The following is a 25,961-nucleotide window of genomic DNA, read 5'->3' as shown; positions in this document are numbered from 1 at the left end:
GATCCCCCATCGTAGCATGCCTCATCCCCCTCTATTTCAGCCCTGTTCCTGAAGTGCTGATTCTGTGACTATAGCTTTAAATTTGAGCTGAGCTGAAGCTGGTCACGCCCCTTTGGAGCGCATGCAGTTCTCTGTCTGAAAAGATAAATTTCTAACAGAGATACTCAGCTAAACGCTGCCATGATTAAACCCCATATTATGTTCCAAACCACATCCAGCATTATTTCTGAAACACTTCTCAGTGTTTACCGCTAGAACAGAGACATTATATGTATTATACACTGCCCGGCCAAAAGAAAGGTCACCCACTCTAAATATTCTTTGGACCGCCTTTAGCTTTGATTACGGCATCGTCTCCACAAGCTTCTGCAATGTCACAACATTTATTTCTGTCTTGAATTAATTTTTCCCCAAAATCTTGTACTGATGATGGGAGATTCGGACCATTGCGCAAAGTCTTCTCCAGCACATCCCAAAGATTCTCAATCGGGTTCAGGTCTGGACTCTGTGGTGGCCCATCCATGTGTGAAAATGATGTCTAATGCTCCCTGAACCACTCTTTCATAATTTGAGCCCGATGGATCCTTGGAACATGCCTGTGCCATCAGGGAAGAAAAAATCCATTGATAGAATAACCTGGTCAATCAGACACTTCGTGAGTCTCCTTACACACCGGGGACACATACTTATGTATAAAAGACAACAAAAAGAGCATTTTGCATAATAGGGGACCTTTAAGCATACAGACCTTTGATGTGTAAAATGTACCTTCTGATTTAAAATGTAGCTTTTAAGCTTCAGCATCAACATCACAGTTGTGAAAAGTAACTGTGGTTATTGATTGTGACTCGTATAGATTTTGAGTAGCACTGCCTTTATACGAAAAACGTAGTAAGGACTTTGCTAAACAAACTCTTGTTCACTTCAGTTAGAATTTGTCTTCGTTAATTGGAGTACTGTATTCTTTAAATGTACTTGTATGAGACATCTGCGGACAGCTTGAAAGACAGGAAAGGAGCCACCAATTTACTGCTTTAACTTCTGAGCCTTCATTCATGCAGCGTAGTGTTTGTTTCTCTTCAGATGAATTCAGTGAGCAGTGGGCCTGCTCCCTCGGCTGCTCTGACTCCAGCAGTGTGTCAGGGATCTCTGGTGCCCTCTCTCTGCAGCTGGTCTTCATGTTTACAGATAGCCATCTTGTTCTGCATCACATTATCAATTAGGGATACTATTAAGAACAGGTTTTTGGTCTTTCAGTTTTCATAAGTTGCGTTGTAGATCATCAGCATGCAAAGTGTTTGCATGGTACGGTTTTGTGTCTTTGTAATTTAATATATTTGAAAATAAATCCAAAACAACATTCTCCTTTCATGCAGATGCTCTGGCTATCTCATGTGGAGATGTCATTTAAAAAAAATATGACCTAGATAAGGTTCGGCAACCTCATGGTAACTGTAGGTAGTCACTGCACCTGGCCGAGAAAGGGTCCCAGGTTATTATCTGGATAACACCGGGAGACCTACCATGTCAAGTATTGATCTAAATTGGGGTTGCTAGGCAGACATAGGCATAGCTTCCTACTATTGTTTCCAGTCTTTATGCTATGCTAGGCTAACCCGTTGTGGTTTAAGCTACAAATTTAGCATCAGTATTGGGACTGTACTTAATACATTTCATTGGTTACAGCTGACAAGCTTAATGAATTAACTAATGTAAGTTTTCATATTTATTTAGTTCAAGTAATGTAACTTATTACTTTGTTTATCTCTTCCATTACCAACAGATTCTTTGCACTTTCAATTTGTTAGCATTTTCCCTGCCAGTAAACAAGCACCACAATGAAGGGAAATTCTACTCTTTTTTTATTTAAGGAAAGTAGTATGTTGAAATGCAATGCTTTTGTAACTACCACCATTTTGATTATTAACTGTAAGTTAATAATACTTTCCTCAGTAACTTTTTGTAACTTAATCTTGCCTTCACATGAAACCACATGTACTTCACTACAATAACATTGTAAGTGGGGTATTGATGTTCTCCATTAAGTCTTTAAAGGAAAACGTAAACAAATGTGGTTACCAAAATGTCGATCCTTCCCTTCAAGGCGTGCCATTCATGATTAACTAAAGTACAAATGCGTGGGGAGGGCACAAGACGCTCCTGCCATGAATCTTTCTCTCCTTGGGGGTCTCGCAGTTTGACAGGCATGTTTTTGATTCATACCTTTATCTACCTGCCTGCTCCGCTCCAAATGTTCTTTCTGATTGGCCTACAGGGCCTGAAAGCCGGCTCTCTTCTGAGCGGGAGCAGCTCAGCTGTCGCAGGCCTCTGCCCCGGGCCAGATCCATCGCGTGCAACCACTTCAGCCTCTAATTAAGCTTCTGAGGAGAGCGACAGCTTTTATTGAGAATATAATTTTTTCTTCATATTCCACGCCCTAGCTGCTACAAAGGCAGGAAACTAAATGAAAGGTGCCTTCCATTTGGGCCCTGGCTCAACCTCTAGTTTTGATTCATAGACTAATAATGCTTAAACATGTCTTGTTGCCTTCGTGCATCTGAATGTACTTTCTCATCGTGTTTGGTGGTGGCGGCTGTGGATGGGGGGGCTGGAGCCACAGCGTGGGGATGACTCCTCCAGATGATCCGACAGCGACGCAGCTGGAATTGTTATCTCCTTTGATATTAGGGCTGCTTGTAATGTGGAAAACACCCTGGGCCGGCTCCACTTCCCTTCAGACGATAGGGGTTTCACATGCCAGTGGGGCTTTTATAATGCCCTCGAGATTTGTAGTTTATTCCACTGAATTCAACCTTAGCTATGTTAAATATTTCCCCATCGCTGTTTTCAAGGCTCAGTGAAGAATATGGGGATTGTATTTTGTTTTGCTCTTTCTGAAATCAACCAAAAACGCAGCTTGATATTAGATTAGATTTTTCTTAATACAGTACTCTCTAAAGAACAAGGACAGACTCAAGGTTAGTGCTTTTTTGACAGAAACAGGTTATAAGGATGTTAATATTTGGTGATGTGCCAACAACTCACTGACCGGTCTTTGCCGCCTGATATGTATTTTCTGGATGTTGGATAATGGCGCTCATTCAGATTCTCAGTCTTCCTCTCTCTACCTTAACAACACGTTGCTTCGGAGGGAGTTCGAGGAAGGAAGTGCTTTGGATGTCATTGCCCATCTACCCAGAGGGGCTGCATGTCAAGACAAACCCCTCTTTCCTCCCCCTCTTTCCCTTCCCGCCTCCCCATTCACACCCCTTGCACTGATCTCCCGGCACATCCATCTCTCCTGAGGTGACGGTCCCGTCTCCCCTCCTGGAACCGTCTGGCCTGTAGGGTTCACATAACGAGACGAACACACACTCACCGTGAAACACTGCCAACATCACTTCACCACTCCAAAATAATGCAGACTTTGTCCTGTTTATGTTTCAGTATATATGTGTGTAGTGTGTTTGTTCCTTTATGTCAGAGGAATGTCTGGAGTAAACCGGCAGCAGAGAGGGAGGTGGAGGCAGCTGTTGCAGCTCCACACACATGTTAGCCTGTATTCACAATGACGGTGGATGGTCCTTTTACTGCGTCATACCCATTCCACAAAGCCACATAAAGTATATTTAAGCGGCCTCCAAGTAGTGTATATTAAATTACAGCGACTCATCTTTGGTTTTCTGTTTGTTTCCTCCCCTTGGCTAGATTTTCTCAGTTTTTCTTTTCATTTCCTCCGGCTCATTGTTATTATAAAGCTGTTAGAATCATTGTTTGCTCTCGCAGAGAGTTATATGAGAGAATCAGTACCATTCTTAATACCTAGCTAGCAGCTGGTTAGCTTAGCATAGAGAAGAAACACATGTGGCAACAGCTAGCCTGGCTCGATAGCTAGGTAAGTTAACGAATCTCGGGAGGTATGTGTTGTATCTTGTTGGCTTTATTGATACAAAATATGTGTAAAATGTTGTACTGATTAGTGCTGGCCTTTAAGAGAAACACATATCGGCTAAGTTATATTACATACAAAATAATCAAATGAAAGACAATCTAAGTTTATTCTCCATTTTATTGGAGCTTTGCCTCTTTTCTTTTGATTAGTTTGACAATATTAAAAGCCCTTTTTTGTTGAATGCGTGCCGAGATCATTTTATTAATTTTTAATAACCACCAACCCTTATCCACCTAAAGCATAACGCATTATAGATGTATTTTTAAAAGGCATCTAAGTGGGTTGATGGAAACAAATGACGGCAGTAGTCATTTCCAAAATTCACAACTTGTTTTTCATCCATCAAAACACCCTGGTTCAAATCCATGTCAAAAACAACATTTTCACATATTTTGTGAAATGGTAAACTTAATCTTTAAGATGGTTTTCCACCGACAGAAGCCAGCCAACTTAGGTGTCATTTTTGTTGTTTGAAAGAAAATTGATTTGCTGTACCATGGTTTTTAACTTCCATCTTAATTATGAGCTACTGTATTTAGTTAGAACAGCCAGGGTTTTAGTGGTATACCTTCAGGCGTAGTGATAAAACTGCTCCTGTGTGGGAGGTCTAGAGGGCTGGGCTTATGTTCTGCTTTAAAAGTACGCAAACTATGAGGAAAATCAAACTTATCGAATATTGAATTAATAAGGAATCACCCTAAAGCGACGGGAACGAAAGGCTGGGGTCAGACCTTCCTTTGGCGCTATAAATCAGAGCCTATACTCTTGAGTGTCCTGCTTTGAGGAACTAACTCCCAGTAAAACAGCCATCACATGAAAGACACCCCGGGGGTGAGCAGTGTTCAGTAACACAACAAGAGCGCCTGTTTCACAGTGCTGCTCTTTGTCAAACAAGCCTCGTTTTATTTTTATCTTCTCCAGAGTCTGCAGACGTTTTCTGAATAAAGTACAACAAATTGTTGAAAGAGAAAAACCTAAACCTACGTTTGAGCTTGTTTTTATACACAAGCGGCTTTGTGATTGGGGTCAAACAACCATGGAACACATATCAGAGCATTAGGGTAGAGGAGTAGGACAACAAGACTAATGATATTTCACTGTTTTGTTAACCTGAGTGACGTGTTGTGCTTGTTTATGCGCCAAGAATCACAGAGAGAGCCGAGATAACCACTTAAGTCATAATGATGCCGCCTTAACTTGAAGAGCACAGCAGCCAGCGCTATCAGAATGACTCACATCAGGCTCTTTCATATGGCAGCGATAATAGGCTGGCAGCGGGTCATGATGACTAAACATCTGCTCGGATCACACATGTCTGCTGCTATTGATTTAATAGTTCATTCTAGGCAACAGGACTGCTTTGAATACTGAAAACGCACAGGGACACACCTACAGCTTACCTAATGCTTTATGAGTTTAGACAGAATTAATTCCTCTGCAATTACAGAGCCTAATCCCATGAGTCACACCTTAGACAGATGGAATAATTAAATTAAATTAAATAAAGGGTGATGCAACACTGGATTAATGTGTTCAAATGTCATCATAAGTGTATTTATCACATAGGAGGAATCTGGTCTGAAAATGAGAGTGATTTCTGTATAATGTTTATGTTTGCATACACTATGTGGTACAGTTCATCACTATGAATACCTATTTTATAGTGACAAACGTAACACTTCCTAGTGTGCATTTTACTTATCTTGCATACTGCTGGCCTAATATTTTTATGACTGCATGATTTATGATGACACACCTGCACACTACACGGTGAACTTTGTAGTTAAACACAGTTCACTGGAGAGGAGCACAAAATAAGTGCAATTAATAACTATAATATAACTTGTGTTTATCCTCACAATGTGAAGTCAACCATGAGATGCACACTATGGTAGAGATTGGCGACACCACCCACCAATGTAGCCTCCTAGAAATGAATTAAAGTCTTGATTTATCCACATATTTAGTTATGGATATTGTCTGAGCAAAGACTATAACCAAACTACACACTATGCAACAGAATCATTGTCGATGCTGATGTTTTAGCCACATTCGATAAACATCTTAGCTTCTCTTCACTAGCCTTTTATGCACTCTGTGGTATTTCACCATAAGGCAGCAGAATATATTAAGGTTGTTCTCCGTTTGGATTCAAATCGGGCTGTAATAAATTATATAGTTATAATCATTCAAAAGATTTCAAGAAACAGCAGAAAATGTATAAAAAGGTTTGATGCTTCTCAAAATCCCATAGCATTCTCTGGCTGCAGTTTAAGAAACTCAAAGGCTTGTAAAAACTGGTTTGGTAGACAGAAATAGTTGAGTAAAATCATATATATATTTTTAATGTTGTCCCTTTTAAGCTGCAAGAGTTGTAGTAGAATCTCACTGTGGCAACTCTTGAACATTTATTTTATTTCTCTTCAGTTAGTATTCTCAGAGATTCACATGTGCTCTTTACATAATAGCCAAACCGTAAAAATAAAATCATGTTTTGTAGAAGATTACTGGGGGAGTAGGTGTTCCTTTGCTTTATTATTACCTGTCAGCGCACATGTTAAACATCACGGTAACACCCAGTGGAACTTGTTTTCAACTGTTTAACTAATTTGATGTTGATGCACTCCCCCCCCCCCCCATCCACAGCTCTGTTATTTTCCCATTACCCTGCGATGATAAGCAGGTGTGAATGTGAATGGGAGGGATGTGACAATGGAGAGGCGATGAGTGTTGCTAAAGGTCAGGGTCGCTGTGTGTTTGGCTGTGATGTGGTTTACCCGGGGAGAACTGAAGCGGCGGCGTGGCAGCTGGCCTTTGCCACACTGCACTCTGATTCCTCTACGGGACGGGCCTGTAAAAAGCTGGTTCTGATTTGCGGGCCCACCCACATAGCAGCGCAGCTTGAATGGACGCTGTTCTTTCCCTCAGTCTTTAGCATTTCCCTGCCAGGGGTTTAATTTTATGCACTTATTTACTGCGGTCTACTCTCCGTTGCTTTTCTTTTTTTTTTATCCTACCTCTCCTCCTTCTTTCCGCCCGGTGCAGGTGTGTGTTCACTAGGGATTTCTTGGCTTGCCTACAAAGGTTCTGACATAAAAATGGATCAGGAAATTCTGGTTCCACGTTATACTGCGTGGCCTCCCCTCACACAGCAATAAATGCTACAAACCCACCCCCAGACCCACCCACCGCTGCAGGAAAAAGGCGATGAAAAGTTATTGCCACATTGTTGTTGTCACCTGCCCGCTGCTCGGCAGAACATTCCTTTCCAATAGTGTGCAATTAGCCATAAACTTTAATGATTTGATCAGTCGGACAGAAGGTAGGAAAAACCCGATACAGGATTTATTTCTGTGCCCGAGGCTGCGCAGCAGATGACTCGTATGACAGTTAATAGGCAACTTTCAGCACTGTGGACCCTCCAGTTGACTCCAGTTGAGACAGGATTCTCAAGTCTCCTTTCATGTCGTATGAGGTCACCTCCTTTTGTGTCCAGTGTACACACACACACACACACACACACACACACACACACACACACACACACACACACACACACACACACACACACACACACACACACACACACACACACACACACACACACAGAGATCCCATGGTCCTGACACCCTCAGGGCCGGAGGAAGGAGAGCCAGCAGAGGAAGTGTAAAGGTCTAATGTGAGACTGCTGAGTGACTCTGGAAAGAGAATAGATCAGGTTGCGGGGGTGCCAGCCAGGTCTTTATTGTGAGGATGAGTTGATCTGTCTTGCTGAATGGGCCCCGTCTCCGTCAGCAGGGTCCTGTTTGTGTCGCAGACCCCTGGACCTGCCCACAGGCGCTAACCGCAGTATGCCGCAGTGGAAATCTGAATTCCTTTGTACAAAAGAGGAATGCCATTCATACATTTTTGACTACAAAAAAGACGTGACGGGGCCAGGTTTCCATGCACACTAATATTCCGAAATATTCCAAATTTGATATTGATCATGAAAAAAAAAACAGCATATTGTTTCTTATATATATATCAGTCCTTATTTTCAATGTACAGTAACATATTTTAACAGGGAGCTTTAGGGGCTTTCTTCTGACTTGTGTAAGGCACATTTCCAAAACAAGTTGAAATCGAGGGTTTCACTGCGTTTGCAACACACATCTTCTTGCTTGTTTCGGCTAGCTCTGTGCGTTTGATGCTTGTGATAAAAAATATGTGCTTTATCTGGCATTACTAACAGATAGCATAACAATACACCCTGACACAAAACATATTTATTTTATTAATTTAAATTGTATTTATTGTTCTTTTTTGACTGACAGTCTAACTTTAAAAAACATTCATTCACTCTGATATAAAAAACAGAGAAGCAAAACACTCTTATATTTCATAAGGAGAAATAATATCATTTTTGTATTTCTTTCTATAAAAAAATGTATCTGCAATTTATATTTTCTATGTATTATTTTTTGGGGGAAATGATCAGACAAGATAGCAGTATGAAGAAAATCTGGTCTTAAACCATACATCGTGTCAGTTAATGTTCCTACATCCCTGTGTAATGAGTAACGTCTCCATGTGACGCCAGCCCTCCTGGTGGCAGCTCTCTGGTGTTTACGTGCTCTGGGCTCTAGGCTGGTCAGGCCCATGAGGATTGCCAACCCTCTGTGTTTGTCAGTGAATGCCTGGGCTTTTGTCCAGAGCCGTTGGGTTAGCCACCATATTTGAAAACGGGAGAGTGCCAGCGATAGATCTACATCGGAAGATAAAGCAAGGACAGATAGAGGAATGTTTTGATGGGGCCCAGAAGAAAATATTCAGGAGTGAAGAGTCTCAACCCATGAAGGACTGAAATAAATATTCCATCAGGAAATGACTTAAGGAGATCCCTGGATCCGACCCCAGACTGGTTTATCCATTTGCCAGAGGCTTAGAGAGTCGTAAGGCACAATAACCGTCAGGGACATACCTTCTCTTTTCTACAGAGGGCCGAGGATCCAGAATCTCTGTTGACGATGAGTCCTAGCCAATGATAGTATTAAAAAAAAAACATGCAAAACTAGAGTGCAGTTTGGCTTTGCCTGTTATTGAATCGAGAGGCCTTCTTTGTTGCTGCCAAGAACCTGCAAAAAAACAGCAATGTTTTGTCTGCGGGGCCCAGAGAGCTCCCAGGTTAGAAGGAGGAGAGTAGGAGGCAGGGCTGAGGTGGATGAGCTGCTGCTGGGGTTGTGTTGTACCTTACCCTCCTGACCTAGCGCTCTGTCACTGGGGTCCAGGCGTGGAGCGGTGCCCACTTGCGGTATCGGCTGGCCCCTAAATCACAGACAGACTGTCCCTGCTGAAGAGATTTATCTAGCGGCGTGCTACCAGAATACATCAGCAGACCTGCCCTGCCAGGCAGCACAAGTACCAATTTAAAAGCTTCCTTATGATATGACAGCGGAGTGGTGATGACAGGCCGCGCAGTGTTCCGGGCTCTCCTACCTTTCATCCCACAGAATACAGAGAGAGAACGGAAAGACTGCTGAAAGACTTTTAAAGAAGGAAGTAGTGTGCCATAATGTTCCCGCTGCGGTAGAGGGACGTCTTGTGTTTTGTTGTCTGAGGCAGATCGAGCCTGGCCCGATGCACTCAACATAGTCTTCCCCTTCTGTAATTATGTGCCAAATATATTTGATTGAGGAAAGATTTCTGAATAAATGTTATTTGTGCAAAGCTTTTTTGTTTTCTTGAGCCTTTGGAGTATATTTTTGATGTTTTCTTTATCTACAGACAAAGCTGCTACAGAAGAGTAGGGCCAGCAGAAAAAAATGTGGAAGTTTTATTTGATTTAGCATTTTGGTATTAAAAGCAGAATAATGAGAATCATTTTAAGAATAAAGTCAAAATGCCAGGAATAAATGTGGCTTTTACAAGTGGACCCTTTGAGAAGAATGTTGCGTTAGGGTATATACTGAGGAAAGGTTTATCTAAACCATTCAGACTTTATTCTCAGCTTTCATCTTTTGACTTTATGCCTAGGATTCCAACTTTTTCCTCATCATGCCGCCCTAGTTCTAGACATTCTGGCTTTCTTTGATATTCCATCTTTATTCTCAACTTTCCGACTTCATTCTAAATTATCCAACTTTATTCTCGACATTCTATCTTTATTTCTGGCTTTTTTAATTTATTCTCAACAGTTCCACTTTATTCTTGTTTTGCGATTTTATTCTCACCATTCCTACTTTTTACCAAATATTTAGCCCAGAAAAACGTTCCTACATTTATTCTCCTAAGTCTGGTCTGCAGTCGGTGAATTATGCCACGCTTCTTCATGGCCTTTGCCTGTGTACTGATGACTGTATGGCACATTTGAGTGAAAAGGAAAGCCGTCTTATGGCAGAGCGGCAGCAGCAACGGCTCAACTTTACTTTGTTAGTGTCTGTGTGTGTACTGTATACATAATGTTACCAAGTAGGACAAGTGATTTATGTGTATATACTCTATAGAGACTTTTATGAGTGTATATGGATGTGTTGAGTGTTTCGTGGTAGCGGTGATGAGTGTGCGCTGCTGTTGAAGCAGGCAGATGTTATCATACAACTGTGCGCAGTATTTAAGACTTCCGGCACTGCAGATAAGCACTGTTTGTATTTACTGCAGGAGGATCCTCAAACCCTGGCCTCAGTTAAATCACTACATGGAGAGAAGGGGTGTAACTCCGCCTGTAGTGATTCTACGGGACATTCTCTTTGGTACTGAACATTTGATGTTTTGTAAAGTACACCAATTAATAACAGCCTTCTGATTTTAATTTGGCTTAATTACAGCTTGCAGTTGGAGGCATGATGAACGTTCGGTGAAATTGTGAAGAACATTTTGGTGGTGTGTCGGTGTGTGACTGTTCGCTACACACAGTTAATTATGCAGGTTACCCAGCCTGTTTAGCTAGAATTACCTTCATGGCCAATGTCAATGGGAAGCCAGAGTAAATAATTGAGAGTGAACGTGTCACTTCCAATGTCTTTCGGTATACAAATCATTAAGAATTTGGTTTTAATAAGCAGTCTGTAACATTATTTCATACCATGATTTACACATCTTTTTTAGTGGCCTTTCACAAACACTATTTCCCACTAGCCCTGGACCGTAAACAATATCAGCTCCAGTGACAGGCCATGTGGTAAACTACGCATAACAAAAAGAAGAAAAATCAGAAGAGTGTGTTGACCAACACCTAGGGCAGTGAACAGCTCCATGGTTCTCTGGATTCTTACATATGAGTAATAATTTGTTAAAATGACATAAAAATGATGTACACCCTTGTTAATTTAAGAAAACGGGCAGTAATCATGCCTGGTTTTCTCAGAAAAATAAATGGAAGTGACATCACAAGTTTCACACAAGACAAAAATGAAAGGATGAAAACAAATAGCATCATATGAATGTGCAAATATTCATTCATTTACATGTTTTACATATTATAGTTCAAATGTAATGTTTATATTATATTAAAACAGTAATTAATAGTGAGATTTTGTTACATTTCTTTATGTTTTCTTTAGTTTCTATTCTCATCATGTGACGTTCACATGGATCATTTTTAAAGTTCAAATAATATAACATGAATAGTTATTTTTTTCATATAGAAATGAACTGCTATACAGAAATCAAACTAAAACATGAGATTTTACCGTAGAGCTTAAAGATTTGGGGAAGAAAATCTATTTCTTCTTCTGAAGATACCAAATTTCTGTCATTGAAAACTATTTCAAATCATGATTTTCAGTTTGATGTAACACTCATTAAACAAGCACTCTCCCACACACACACACACACACACACACACACACACACACACACACACACACACACACACACACACACACACACTGGTTGTAAGAGAGAGTGGTGATCCAAAGGGCAGCAGTGTTTACCTGCCCACTTGAGTGGATTCCTCAGCCGGCTGGCTCAGACGCTGAGGTGGAGGCTCCGGTGCCTGCGTGTCTACTGTCTACACCGGAGACATTCTTCGCCTGATATCACTGCCGCACGCTCAACAAAGATGTTGAAAGGCCATATTGAAGCAGGACTGGGAGTGGAGGGAGGAGGGGAGTTGGAGGAGATAGATGGACTCTGCTTGTAAAACCCACTGTCGTCAGCGCGGCCGGAGGCCTTGAAGTGTTCGGCCCGCAGAGGGGAGGGCAGGTGTGACTTTCTGTATATGTTTGTGTGTGTGGACGTGCCGAGTGGGACTTCGCAGGCATGTGCGTGGGTGCATGTGTGTCCTCATGTGTTGAAGTGAGTGCATCTGTGTTTGAGTAATAAATAGTGTGTGTGTTCCGGACATTGAGCTGGGCTGAAAATGCACACATACTGTACATGCTGTGTTTTTAAAGTTGCATTCATGTCAGCGCCCAAACAAAGCGGAACCTGCTGGTCACAAGTTCAGATATTGTGCGTGTGTGTACATGTGGGTGTGTGTAGACGTGTGTGTGATAGGGAGATGACTTCAAAGCAGCATTGCAGCATTCTGTCCGCCTGGCCTGTTTACACTGCTCAGTGGAGTCTGCATTCCTCTGTCTCATTTTTCCATGGCATTCCACGAGGAGCTCCCTGCTCCTGGCCGCGTGCCCACGCCTCAGCGTCGTTTACCCAAGCACCCCCCCTCCCTAACAGCCCTTACCCTTATAGTGCATACATACTTCTGTACACACAACTGTACAGTCCATTTGGCCGTTAAAACAAGACAGGACCCAGCTGGGACTGGAGCATACAGCACACAGCAAGGCACTCTCAGAGAAAAGGAGGGAAAATTCAGAGGTCAAGGGTGGGATCTCGTGTGCCGCAAGAGAGGGTTGTAAATCTTTTGGTATTTCATGATTCAATTTTTAGGGTCAAGATTTGTCTAAAAGGCGATTCCCCATTAAAAAACTTTTCGCAGATTTTGGATTTGGTACATGCTAACTTCAGGGTCTACTCAAAGTGTGAGCTTTAAGAAGGAGTGTGACAAATCATGGCATGGAGGCATGGTAACGTGTGTATAAAATGATCAGGTTTTTAACTAAAGGAATAGTTATAAAAACTGATTGCCTCAATGTTAACACAAATAGAATAGGTCACATTAAGTAATGCTAAGGTTTCAAGGTTTCAAGGTTTCAAGGTTTTATTTGTCATATGCACAGCAGATACAGCGTATATGTTGGCAATGAAAATCTTATGTCGCGTGCTCCTCCAACAACTCAACATACATGGTGCAAAAGATAAATAAAATAGTGAAAAAGAGAGAAGAATATTTACAATATTAACAATACAGATTTGAGGATGTGAAATATATACATATGTGGAATACATTGAGAGTATTTACACACTTTACACTGTTGAATGAGGAGGTATGGACAGATGCATATATTATGTATAACAGATGTGTATGGCAGATATGTATAATATATAGATATGTGTACTATAAACAGATATGTATGGCAGATGTGTATAATATATATGTATGTGTGTACTATAAACAGATGTGAGTAGACATTCACACAGCTCAGGAGTTCAGTAGTCTTATAGCCTGTGGTATAAAACTGTCTCTGAGTCTGGTGGTCTTGGTCCGGATGCTGCGGTACCGTCTGCCAGACGGCAGCAGACAGAACAGATTGTTGCTGGGGTGATGGGGGTCCTTTAATATCCTACCGGCCTTCTTCCTACACCGCTGGGTGTAGAGGTCCTCCATGGATGGCAACTCCGTCCTGGTGATGTGCTGAGCAGTTTTCACCACCCTCTGTAGAGTCTTACGGTTGAGGGCGGTGCAACTGCCATACCAGGCGGTGATGCAGCCAGTCAGGATACTCTCGATGGTGCACCTGTAGAAGTTGCAGAGTATCCTGGAGTCCATGTTGAACTTCCGCAGCCTGCGGAGGAAGAAGAGCCGCTGTCGAGCCGTCTTGGATATGACCCTGGTGTGATGTGTCCATGTCAGGTCCTCACTGATGTTATGTTATGATGCTAAACCTCCACTAGTACACTTAAAAGTATATATTTCTAAGAAAAACTCCTTCAATTTAGCAAAGAAAATCCTGCCAAGTACATAAATAAGATTTTTGAAAGCAAACTGAATTTTATTTACCATATACATTATATATAAAATGACCCTGTATAACTAGAATTTTATATTTATGAATGTTTCTTTAAATCACATTATAACCCTGATAACTTTGACTTTGTATCTAGGATTATTGTCCACCAATAGATAAATCAAGGTTAAGGAAACAAAGCTGTAGAAATAGACTTTTTGAATTTTTGAATCGCTCTGAAATCTCCAAATATTAATCATTTTTCCCAGCCCCTACACAGGACAGCAGAAGAATCAGTCTCCCTCCCTTGACCCTTGATCCTTCCCTCTCCCCTTCACTGACGGACTCAGGTGGATATCCAGGCGCACTAACACAAGCCCTCATCCCTCGGACAGAAACATCTGTGCCAGTTTGTCTTGAAAAGCTCTCAGCGCATTCCCTGACCGTAAATCAGGCCGCTTCAACGCCAGCCTCCGAGCCAAAGTGAAATATAGCAGCAAAAAGAAAACAATTATGCTGCCAATTACAAGGTGTGTTGCAAGCCATCGGCGGCCACATCAGACGACTCTCTGTTGGTGTTTTCGTGAGTATTTACTGCAGGGTTGCTACGGATGCAGCGTGTGTGTGTCTGCCTGGCCAATATGGTCACATAAACATTTGTGGAGATCAAAAATAACAGAGAGAGCCCTTTATTTAGATGTTGTGTTTACTTGCTCTTTGCCTTTATGACTGCATTTCTCCGACATCGGCCGCAGGTGATTATGGGATTCCCTGTGGGGTGGAGAAGGGGGACTGTGGCAGACAGTGACATTCGTGGAGAAATACGTCTCTCTTTTTCAATTCTCCTCTCTTAAATTAGAGACATTATATGAGTAGGTAATACCACAGCAGAAACACCGAAGAGCGGTTATATGGAGACACATCCAAAAGGGAGACACTGCAGAGACCTTTCTAAGAAATGATTCTCTGGCTTCTGTTATGTTTTGATTTCTTCTTTCCAAGAAAATTAGATTTAAGGCTGATCATGCAACTACACATGTTAGTATGGAAACGTTTTGCAGTGTACAATAATTGTAGATACTCAAGGACAGATGTTAAAGGAATCAAACGTAAGGGAAGAGGAAGTCAGTGGGCTAAGTCATTTGTTTTGAACAGATGGGAGGATGGGGACGCCTCTGAGGGAAAATGATTTACAGTGTAAGCCCTAACCCCGATAGCTGAGCCCTACATTTCTCTGAAACCGTTTATACAAAATTTATGTTGGAATTGTCTACAGCAGCCAACAGGTGAAGCACACCTGCTGCCAACTGGTAGACAAGATGTAGAACTGCATGACACATTTAAAGAGCCACCTGTCAGAACTTATATTTCAGCCGTTTACATCGATGAAAAACTATTTGGTACGCACCCCATAATTCAGAGCGGCTCCAAGATGTAATAGTTTAGTTCCTTTGGTTTGTTTGAGGATGTAACAAACCAAAGCTAACGTCCTTGCCGTTTCTTAATGTCTATGAAAGTGAAAAACAATATGTACAGTATGTATCAGATACGCTCCAAAGTTAAATTGTGTCTTCCTTAACCCATACGTTACCCTTTGTCCAAAATTCCATGAAAACCAGACTTTTTTTCAAGGTAATCTGTCTGAAAAACAGACTACTAAACCAAACTTGTTTTTTTTACCATTTCATGCGTTGCCTGTCCTCACACAGAGCTTTGTCAACAAAAGAAAGCTCATTGGCTGCATATGTCTCTATACAGTGGCATCCATTTCCAGCCCTCAAGCTGCTTTTTTAGGGGTTTAAATCTTTTACGAGGTTGACTGGAAGAGCAGTTGGAAAGCTGGAGTTGAAAGTGGAAGGAAAAAGGGGGGAAAATGACTCCCTCTCATACGCCATAATAACGTTTGACCCTCTTTAAGAACATCACATTGCCACAGAGTAGACATGTTGGTGGGCAGGTTCAGGGGGGGACATGGTATTGCATTTCAGAGCACCCCCAGCAGTCTACTGTTTTTTTAAATTTTATGTGGAAGTGTTTAAAAAAGGCACCTGTTGCTTGTTAAAGAGAATCAACCCTCCTCTGGTGTCATCGTTCTGACCGTCTCTCTTTATGCAGTAGTTTGATTTTGAAACGGTACCTTCTCAGTCAGTTTGAACTCCTTTAAGGTCAGACCATTTTCCATATACCAATATCAGTGAAGGCCCTGACATACTGTATATTTAAATGATTGTGGGTTCTGGTTAAAATACGTTCAGCCACGCTAGCAGCTAGGCTCCAGGGATGTCGGGTCAGCGGTTGATTGGTAGGGACTTATCTAAGCAACCATTTGATGGATTTACATTTGGTTCCCAGTGGGAGATCTCACTGACCTTGGTGATCCCGTGACGTATCGTCTAGCACCAGCAGGTCAAAGTTTTAACACTATCCAGTAAAATATCTTCTCATCTGCTGGATGATTTGGTTCATACTTTGGTATAAATTCATGATTCCCAGGCCGTGTACCCTGATGACTTGTGCGTTACCCTGACTTTTCATCTTTTGAACGTCAATATGAGGGACATTTGTGTTTCAGTGATATATGTTTACATCTATTGGATCGACCATGAGATTTGATACAGAAATCATGACCCCCTCAGCATCTGTTGTGATAACTTTTTCTTACGTCTTATCCCTAGACTTCAATTTGTCCTATTCTTTGGTTTATGATTATGAAACACCTGAAAAACCCTGTACTTCTAACAAGTTCTTCCAATGTGTAGTCTGACTGCAGTTGAACAATGAAAATGAATTAGGGTACATATTAGCTTCTTACTGACCACACATGTTTCTTTTTGTCTGTTTCTTTGTGTCCCATTCTCCTATAAGTTGGAGTTCCTTTCTGTAAACACCCTTCCTCATTCTCCGGGCTAATCTCTTTCCACATAGCTGACCTTACGTTCCCAACCTTTAGTGATTGACACTCTTAAAAGTGTGGGTTTTATCTCTGACTGATGTTGTGGAACTTGAGAGAGTCGCAGAGCGGTCCTGCAGGCCAAAGACAGGCCGGAGGAAGCCTGGAGGACGTGTGGATATGGCCCTGTCTCTACAGGGAAGAAGGATCACTGCAATGCTAACAAACTGTTGAGTTACCAAGCCACTGACTTGTTATGACAGGGAAGTGCTGTGTTTATGTTGAACTCAGAGCTTTGAAATGTATAGCCAAGCGCTGGCCTGAGGCTGATGGAGTGGCCCGAGTTGTTGGTGGTGTGTATGTATCGGTTTGCGGATATGTGTTTGTGTAAGACCACAGAACCTGGTCAGGAAGTGTGGAGGTGACACAGGGCTCCATCTTAAAGCGGTTTCCATAGTGACCCCATTGAGTGGCTGCGAGTGCTTTGTCACCAGTCAGAGAGAGAAGGGTCATTAAGCTAATGTAGCAGCTGTAATGATAATACAAACTACAAAGGGCCCATGTTTGATGTGCTTTTAAACAGGACTGGAGAAGGTCTCACTGTCACAACTAAGTCCTGTGTGAAAAATCCAACTGGTCAGTAGATGGATATTATTTGTCTGACAGCTTTGGTTGAATGTATGGATACAGTTTGTGTTGAGGACAGAAAAGGGGGAATGCATTTCCTGAAATAAAATCACGTACGTATCGCCTTGCAAGAAAGTAGTTTGAATAAGCTGGAGATCAGCTCATAGATAGCTGCATTAAAAACGCTTGAAACTAGCAATTGGGACCACAAACTCATTTAATGTTTACAAAGGTAATAAATCAAATGAGAGGAAAGACCAACGTGGGTGTGCAGTCACACTTTTGGGTTCAATTACAGATCAGTCGTGAGTGCACAGTAGGGTGTGTCCATTGATTCTTTGGATCTGAAACAAGATCCTGTCGATCTGTGCAGCTTGTGAACAACTTTAATAGTGCTCTCACGTAAAGGGCATTAGAACTTCCCCACTGAATAAAAAAAATCGGCCGTTATTAAACTTTAGGGTGCATGGTACCATAAAACTCGTGTACATCTTCTTAATACAAGGAAAAAGTGTGGAAGGCAAAGAAACATTAGCAAGAGCTTGACTTGGAAAAGCGTTCACTCCTCATGTGGCATACCACCAGTAAAAGTACTCAACAACTTTGTTTGACGACAATGTTCAGTCTTACTCCTCAGCTTCCTTTCTTTAATTTCAACTCCTCTTCCCTTTCCAGGTTCTTTCTTCTCTCTTTTCTAATCCCTTTTATAGAACAGAGAGACAGTCTGACGGGCCTGGAATCGGGGGGAAGCACTCCTACTTAAAGAAAGCGCCCGGGCAAATTTAGGACTGGTGGTAATTATTTAGGCCTCATTATAGGATCACGTTTCCCCAAGTCATTCTCTGTGGTAAGCGTTACTGGATATGGGGCTGACACTGTCAATAAAGCGGGGGGAAAGATGACACGCCTTTTGTTTTGACAGGACCAAAGCAGTAATGCCTCCTGTTCGTTTGCATTTGCAAAGACAGGAGAGGCGAGGGCCTCAGAGAATGCTTTTCCAGATGCTATGCCAGAGAAAGACCCTCACTCAGTGTGCCTGGCACCGGGCGACCGGGCGTCACTCTTGTTTCAGCCCTTTAAGTCAATCTACTTAGAGTAGGCTCATGAGATGCAAGGCTGTTTGCTTGAGGAGTGTGTATCTGTGTCATCTGTGGCACTGGGGGCTGGACCACAGAGTGTGTGGTGTGTGTGTGTGTGTGTGTGTGTGTGTGTGTGTGTGTGTGTGTGTGTGTGTGTGTGTGTGTGTGTGTGTGTGTGTGTGTGTGTGTGTGTGTGTGTGTGTGTGTGTGTGTGTGTGTGTGTGTGTGTGTGTAGAAGCCAGTACTGCCTGATTATTGGTCCAAGGAATTGGCTTGGCTCTCAGTGCTGCTGTGATTTAGACTGATGTAGAATGTAACCTCAAGTGTATTTACTCAAGTACAAATGTGAGGATACTTTTCTTTTCATGCCAATTTCTACTTTTTCTTTCTACTCCATCACATCTCATAGGGTAGTATTTTATATTTCACTCCGCAACATCTATCTGACAGGTTTTAGTTAGTTTAGTTACTTTACAGTAAGACATTGTTTTCATTCAAACACGTACACACATAATTAGACGTTTTCTCTTAACTAATGCATTAAATAATATAAGTTTATGGCAACTGGCCAGGACATTAGTGATGGATAATAAGCATGTGGAATGTAAATAGATTGATTGATCAAATATAGAAAAACATTAGCATTTCTTTTTTTGACCTTTCAGATGTTGTTGTAGGAAGCCTCTGGTGCATTTTTTATGTTTTTGTAAGTTTTTAGGGAAATTGTGTTATGTTTTAATGGAATAAAATTAATCAAAAATAAAATGTGATGAATGTATTCCACAATAACTAAATATGTACATGTTCTAGACATTATAATACAAAAAAAACAAATATTTGAGGCATTTCACTTACTTGAATCTGACAAATCAAAATCCAATAAAACAAAGACATGGTTTTGAGATTTGGAAGTTGTGTGAGCTTATGGCCGGATGGCAGGACCTTTAAACACAAAACATAGCTGACCTTTTTTAGGATCGCTTAAAGTGATGTTGTAAAATTACAACCGGGGGCCTTACAGGGTTAAGGTCATCTGACGCTAATGGTGCAGCTTTGTATTGTACGTATTCAAAGGGGAGAGGGGAACTTTGCTGATTTTTTTATTTGTTTAAAGGGATACATTATAGGAAAAAGTTAGAGAAAGTCTGAATTTCAATGCTTCCTCCACCACACACTGCTGCTCAGAGTGCTGAGTGACTCACTGCAGGACCACAGACGGACTTTTTGCACCAATAGATCAGTATAACACATTCGTTCACTTCATGCCAGTACCTGCATGTCCTCCAGCAACAATACATAGCTGCCATCTCATTCATGAACCCTTATATTAGGGATTTCAGTCAGGGGGCAGGGGTGGTGGCAAGGGTCAGTACCGTAGCCCGTCCTGTCACCTCAGGCTCCCTCATCACTTAACAAACGTGTACAGAGAGCCAAATCTTAGCAGGGACCAAAGTTATTGTTGCTTAGTATCCCGGGCAACCAGATTCCGATCTCTTTCAACTATTACATGCGGTCTCTCTTTGCTCTTTTTAGAGACCGCTCTTCCTGCTCTTAAACCAAACATTTGCCCTCGTTACCAAATTTTCTGCCAAGTTAAATAAGTGAAAGGCTTTGATTTACACCCACAGAGACAGATATAGCATCATAAATTTATGTCGTGTCATGAGTGAGGCCAAATCACTTTCAGTCTGTCGGTTGGAATCAAAACACAAATTAACTCACCGAGTTTTACATAATAAAGGAGTCTAATAATAACACAGGGCAGCATTTATGCAAATATTGACATTCAGTTAAATTGTGCAACCAGAATCTGAAGCCTGGTCCCAATATCCAAACCCGCAGCTCTGACTTCTTACTCCCTTTAAAATAACTTTTATATAAGTGTGTGCGCACATGCACAACAGGTGTGTTTAATGGACTTTCAAGAGAATGAGAGACAAAGAGATTTCATACGTTTTTGAGCCCAGACGTGGGAGTCACTCACTGAGGAAGTGGGTCAGTCAGAACCCCGGTAGTGGATATTATGGATTTTTTTTTTACAGCTGGTGTGTGTATTTGCTGCTGCTGCAAGCTTGCATGTGTCAGGGTTGATTGAAATCTTCCCTGATGTGCACCAACCTGGCTGGCTTTCCAGGCCTCAGGGCAGAGCTTCATTGAAGAAATCTCCCTCCCTCCCTCCCTCCCTCTCTCCATTAAATCCTGTACGATACAATAATCACATTTCTTATTTCTTTCATCGCCTACTAAAGCAATCTGCTTCATTTTGATAACTTTTGCATGTAGTGTTTCATCCGATCGTCTTTTGAGAAGTGGCCTGAGCAGCTGGTAATTGAGTGGTGGAACTCGATGAGAGGTGCAACCCCCCCCCTCTAACGCATACTGACATAACTGCCTGGGCCTGGTTCCCTGCTGGCAAGAGATGAACTAAAAATCTCTCTTGCTGATTATTGGCAGATGAAAAAAGAAGATCCGCAAGGCTCAGCGCAGGGGAAAAAAATATTATTGACTTCTCACCACAGCTACTATTTATTCTCCCCTTTTTCTGTCCATGTATTTGTTTTTCAAACTGTTGAGATTCTTGCCCTGGAATATTTTTGGGGTAGTCTTTGATTGAGCTGCAAAGGAATGCCTTTAATCGTGCCTACAAAGGAACCGAGGGACATGTCCCCGTCAGTTTTGCAACAGATCTAGACAGATTGAGGAGGAGGAGGCGGAACGGAGGAGTTAGCATTGTTAACAGTCTGTGGGGAACTGTTTGCGTGCCCTGTGGTTTCTAGTCCCTGTGAAATGGAGACTCAGTGATTCGGTTTCCCAGGCCCCTTTTTCTCAGGGCCATACAAAAACCAAATGAAGACGTTTCAGTCTGTCCTGGGCGCCATTTATAGTTCAGTGGCAGCATGATTCTAAGTGGTAGATGGCACCAATGGTGGCACAAGGAGAGAGTTTGCAGCCATCTGTTTATAAGTGGTGTGCATATCTAAAATAGAAGAACATTCTAAGTCTTGTCAACAATGCAAAACATAGACACTGTGATCATGGAAGTGGTTGCCCTCAGAGCCTCGGAGAGCAGGAGGAAACTCAAACCAGCCGCTCCTTCTGAGCCTGTTTGGCTCAGCTTCGGGATTATTATCTACTTTATTAGGTATGATTGCTCAGTCCCATGTATCAACATGTTTAATATCGCAACAAGATCCAAACATGACCAACTAAGCCTCAAGATTCAAAATAACCCTTGTCATTTCATCGTATTGGCGGGTCTCTTTTCTAAAAGTAGCTGTTTTCCAACTTTTCCTACAAACCTACAGCATTAAAGAGCAGAGGTCATGGCATCAATGAAGTCAAGCCATTAAAATATTTTTTTATTTTACTTTGTTAAGGGCCAAGTTCAACTTTAGGCCTCTAATTTAGGCCTAGTAAATGTGGACTGGTAGAGGCAGCTGGGAGAGCAGCATGCAGGCCAGACCATGACTTCCTTAACAGGAGCTTCCTCTCAGGCCACAGGCGGGGGCTGAGAACATCATGCTGGGCCGGATCTGGAGCCAAGATTGTTCAATTTATTTGTCACCTTCAACTTGATGTGGAGAGAGGTGTTCTGGATTTGATGCTGGGATGTTTTAGTGTCTTTGAGTTCTTCACCATGACCCATAGCCTTCTCTATTCTTCTCTATAACATTGCTTTTTTAGTTTAACTGTTTGATGTACCATACTGTATTGTAAATTGAATGTTAAGTAGCACTTCTTTTTGTATCCAATGTAATCGTCTTTGTCAGTTTTTAGCGGTTAGGGTTAGGTTCTGTCTTTTTCCACTTCAGCTAACTACAGTATTAAGACAACTCTGCTCACTTTCTGACTAGTTCCCTGTACTCTCAATCACATTGCGTCTCTTAAGGTAATACAAATTACTCCAGTTGGCTCTAAAATTATTCTGACGGTGAATTTATTTAACAACACAATCATAGAAATGTGTAATCTTTGAAAAAATGACCAAACTAGGACCCTATTTCTCATTTGATTTCTTACCGCATTAAAGATTTTCCTTACAAGATATTTTCCTCAATCGTTCAAGTCTTCTTCAATACAGGATGATGTTTAATTTAGTAAAGGATTGCTTCATTAAGAGTAAATTAGACGATAATGCTGTGCATGCTTTATGGCCGTAATACCTTGTGAATGAGTCACTATGACCAATGTCCGTGTTCGTCATAGAACTTAAGGCCAGTCATAGATGTTTTCAGTTCATCTATTGTCTTGTTTTGTTGTTCTGAGCTCCGTCCTTTGGTCACTTTTGGTTCTAAAAAAACAAGATGGCAACAGCCAAAAAAACTAACTTGAGGCTTTGAAACATTAACTAAACTAATGGGTGATATCACAGTTACTACGCCCAATTCATATAAACAGTCTAAGGTTATACGCTCAATTATAGTCACTTGGCTGCATGGGCGGTTCTGGGGGGGGGACCAACAGGGGCCAGTTCCCCTGTAACATGGAGCTTGGACCCTCCTGTGGCCCCCCTCAGAAAGAATAAATATATGATAATGCAGTTCATGCAAAGTACTTTCTGTGCTGTAACTTGGGCCAAAGTTAACAGGGATTTTCTTTGTAATGTGATTAAATAAGCAAGTTAGTTAAATAAGCCCCAAGAAATAAAATAAAAACAAAGTTTGGCTGCATATTTAATGTATTTATTACCCCACACTTTTAATGTTCTGTATTTTGGTCCAAATTGTCAGTGACACAAACTCTGTTACTAAATCAAACCCCAATAATGGTATTTTATGTTATTTTTTTTACTTTATACTAAGCTAAAAATGTTAAAATCTCCTTCTTCCTGCATTAAATGTGCCCCTGCCCCGGTCATTTATAGGTTTGTCCTGTTTGTGCAGAAGAGATTTGGCCAGCTTGTTTCCCAACTAGCTTCATCATTTCAACATATAGTAGACATCATAGGAATTATTTGTGGTATGTGAATCCAGTGCGTTCCCCTCCTTCCTTCTTCTACCTACGAGCCCTGCCCCCCGGTCCCCCAAGTCTGTCTCTTTCTCCTCTCTCCCTCCGTGTGACAGACATGCACAAGCCCTTTGCAAAACATTACGTCAATTCCCCTGGACGGGGGTGCCAGCTGTTGATGTCACCCTTGGGTCTTTTTAATTTAGGGATTTCCGCTGGGTGAGATGAGGGGGAGTCCCATGACCTCAGCCCACAGCCACATGAAGGGGCCCACCAGGGCAGAACCAATGCCGGGACGGGCTTATAGGGCAGGGCAGGACAGGGCAGGGGGGGGACCGCCCTGCTGGGTGAGCGCAGTGACCGGGCCCCTCATGGTGATCTGCGAGGATGGGCAACATTGTGTTGGCACTCTTATTGATGTCATGTGAGAAAATGAGGGATGTTCGGGGTGTATAGGAGCGGTTTTCTCCTTTTTGGACAACCTCGTACCCGTGACAGCATGTCTGTGACTTGCAAACACTGCTGCTATCCTTTGAGCTCTTAAATGCAGCCTTTCAGCAGCTACGAATTTCCTCCCTTTCAGAGGGGATCAAATGTTCCTACCAAAGACTATCTATGGCTCTTTCAGTCCTCCAGGCTTTCAGAGGGAGTGAACATCACCATCCATGTAATTGATTTTTCAGGGTGCTAAAGTTTTTGCCTCTTGATAACAACTGTGAACAGTTAAGAGTGGAAACGCCTTCATTCAACACATAAAAGCTTCTTTCAACTCCAGATTGTTCCGAACACTTTTTTCTCCTCTTCTTGGTCTTTGATATTCTGTTACAGCTGTATTAAGTTGTCCCCCCCACTTCCATCTCCTCCCTTCTTCGCAAGACAAATATCTTTACAATTAATAATAATTGTTCATTTTTCACAAAGCTTTAAAAGATAAGCATACAAAAATCAAATTGTCCAGAAAAAGTGCACAGAAAACGAAGTGTTTACCAAATTAATTCAAATATGTGACAACTTTTAAATTGTTCTATCACCATCTGCTTAAAAAACGTTTTATCATGTCTTGTAATTATCCCTGGTATTTGAAATAATTATTAAAGCTCAGTTTTTCTCCAGTTATTCTCATTCTTTGTGTTAAAAAAAAACAACAGCCATCATTTTTATTCTCTACTGTCTCTTTAAGAACCCATCAATGTGGTCAGTTGATCTTATTGTCATCATTTCAAAAGAAAGTGGATTTACACAATCAAAAATGTTCTGTATTTTTAGGACAAATAAAACAAGTTAGTAATAAAGTTAGGCAGACACAAGATGAATAAACCCCCGTCTATGGTTATCTTTTCTGCCTGTTTGACTGTAAGGTAGCCTTGAGATTCAACACCTGGTGAAGAGGGATTTTTCTAGTTGCCCTTATGAAATAATAACCTTTCCTCCTTTTCTCTTGCAGTATCACCCTCTGTCTCTGTGCAACACAAGTGAAGATGAACGACAGGAGAGTGACTTCATCACCATTGTCAAACTGGAGCACAGGGTACCCCGCTGTCTGCCGCTGCTCGATAAGGTACTGATCATCCACACACACACACACACACACACACATACACACACACACACACACACACACACACACACACACACACACACACACACACACACACACACACACACACACACACACACACACACACACACACACACACACACAGCATTGAAAATGTCTCATGCTTTTTTTCCCCCGCTGAAAGGTCTAAGAAAAATCCCCTCCCTGTGACCCCTTCCCCTCTCGGACATGGCAGCAGACAGATACTTCCCATCTTGTCTTCTGTCCAGTACCCCTTCCGCTCTTGGATTTACTGTAGACTTTAAAGAGAAGATGGTTTAAGAGTGAGTTATTTGGCAGGAGCTTAATGTTTTGTTCAAGACAGTGATCTTTCAGAGTGAAGGCTTGGATAGGAGGGGGTGGGCTTAGCTCAGCGCTGCTATGTAGCAAGTGGCAGTGAGCCCTGGCTTTGGATGTAAGACTTTCAAGCCCCAGCTGTCACTGGTCCGATCCCAGCCAGCCGGCCAGCAAGCCCGAGCCAGACACTCTCCATTTCTTCCTCCCTCTAATATGGACGCAGCCATGGATTCCACCCACAGTGGTTTAGATGTATATGCGATGGAGTTGACCTAAATGCCCCTTGTGTTTAAGTGTTCCACCATACACACTTGCTGCCATATCCTAACTCTAAAGCAGTGTGATTTAAAACTGGTGCTATTTTTTCCCCTTGTTTTTCGAGCGGTGACAAATTAGCAGGCAGGAGTATAGTTAGGAGACTGCCTTTTTTTAGCCTGTGTTTTCTTTTCCCCTAATTTAAAGCCATGTTTAGGAACTGCCCGCCGTGGCGACGATGTAGAGACATTCCCACACTTTCCCCGCT

At 41.9% G+C, this 25,961-nt stretch overlaps 1 protein-coding gene across 1 annotated transcript in view; it reads left to right on the top strand.

Annotated features, from left to right (window-relative positions):
* LOC134872612 (E3 ubiquitin-protein ligase RNF43) overlaps nucleotides 1–25,961 on the top strand; it is an 83,857-nt gene that overhangs the window by 28,270 nt on the left and 29,626 nt on the right. The window contains exon 2 of the mRNA XM_063895992.1: nucleotides 24,989–25,102. Within this exon, the coding sequence (XP_063752062.1) occupies nucleotides 24,989–25,102 (114 nt within the window). The remainder of the gene's footprint in view (nucleotides 1–24,988; nucleotides 25,103–25,961) is intronic.

The sequence above is a fragment of the Eleginops maclovinus genome, chromosome 11 (assembly GCF_036324505.1).
Source record: "Eleginops maclovinus isolate JMC-PN-2008 ecotype Puerto Natales chromosome 11, JC_Emac_rtc_rv5, whole genome shotgun sequence".
In the NCBI taxonomy this organism is placed as follows: Eukaryota; Metazoa; Chordata; class Actinopteri; order Perciformes; family Eleginopidae; genus Eleginops; species Eleginops maclovinus.
The sequence above is the reverse complement of the archived record's forward strand: the minus strand, read 5'-3'. Positions and strand labels throughout refer to the sequence as shown.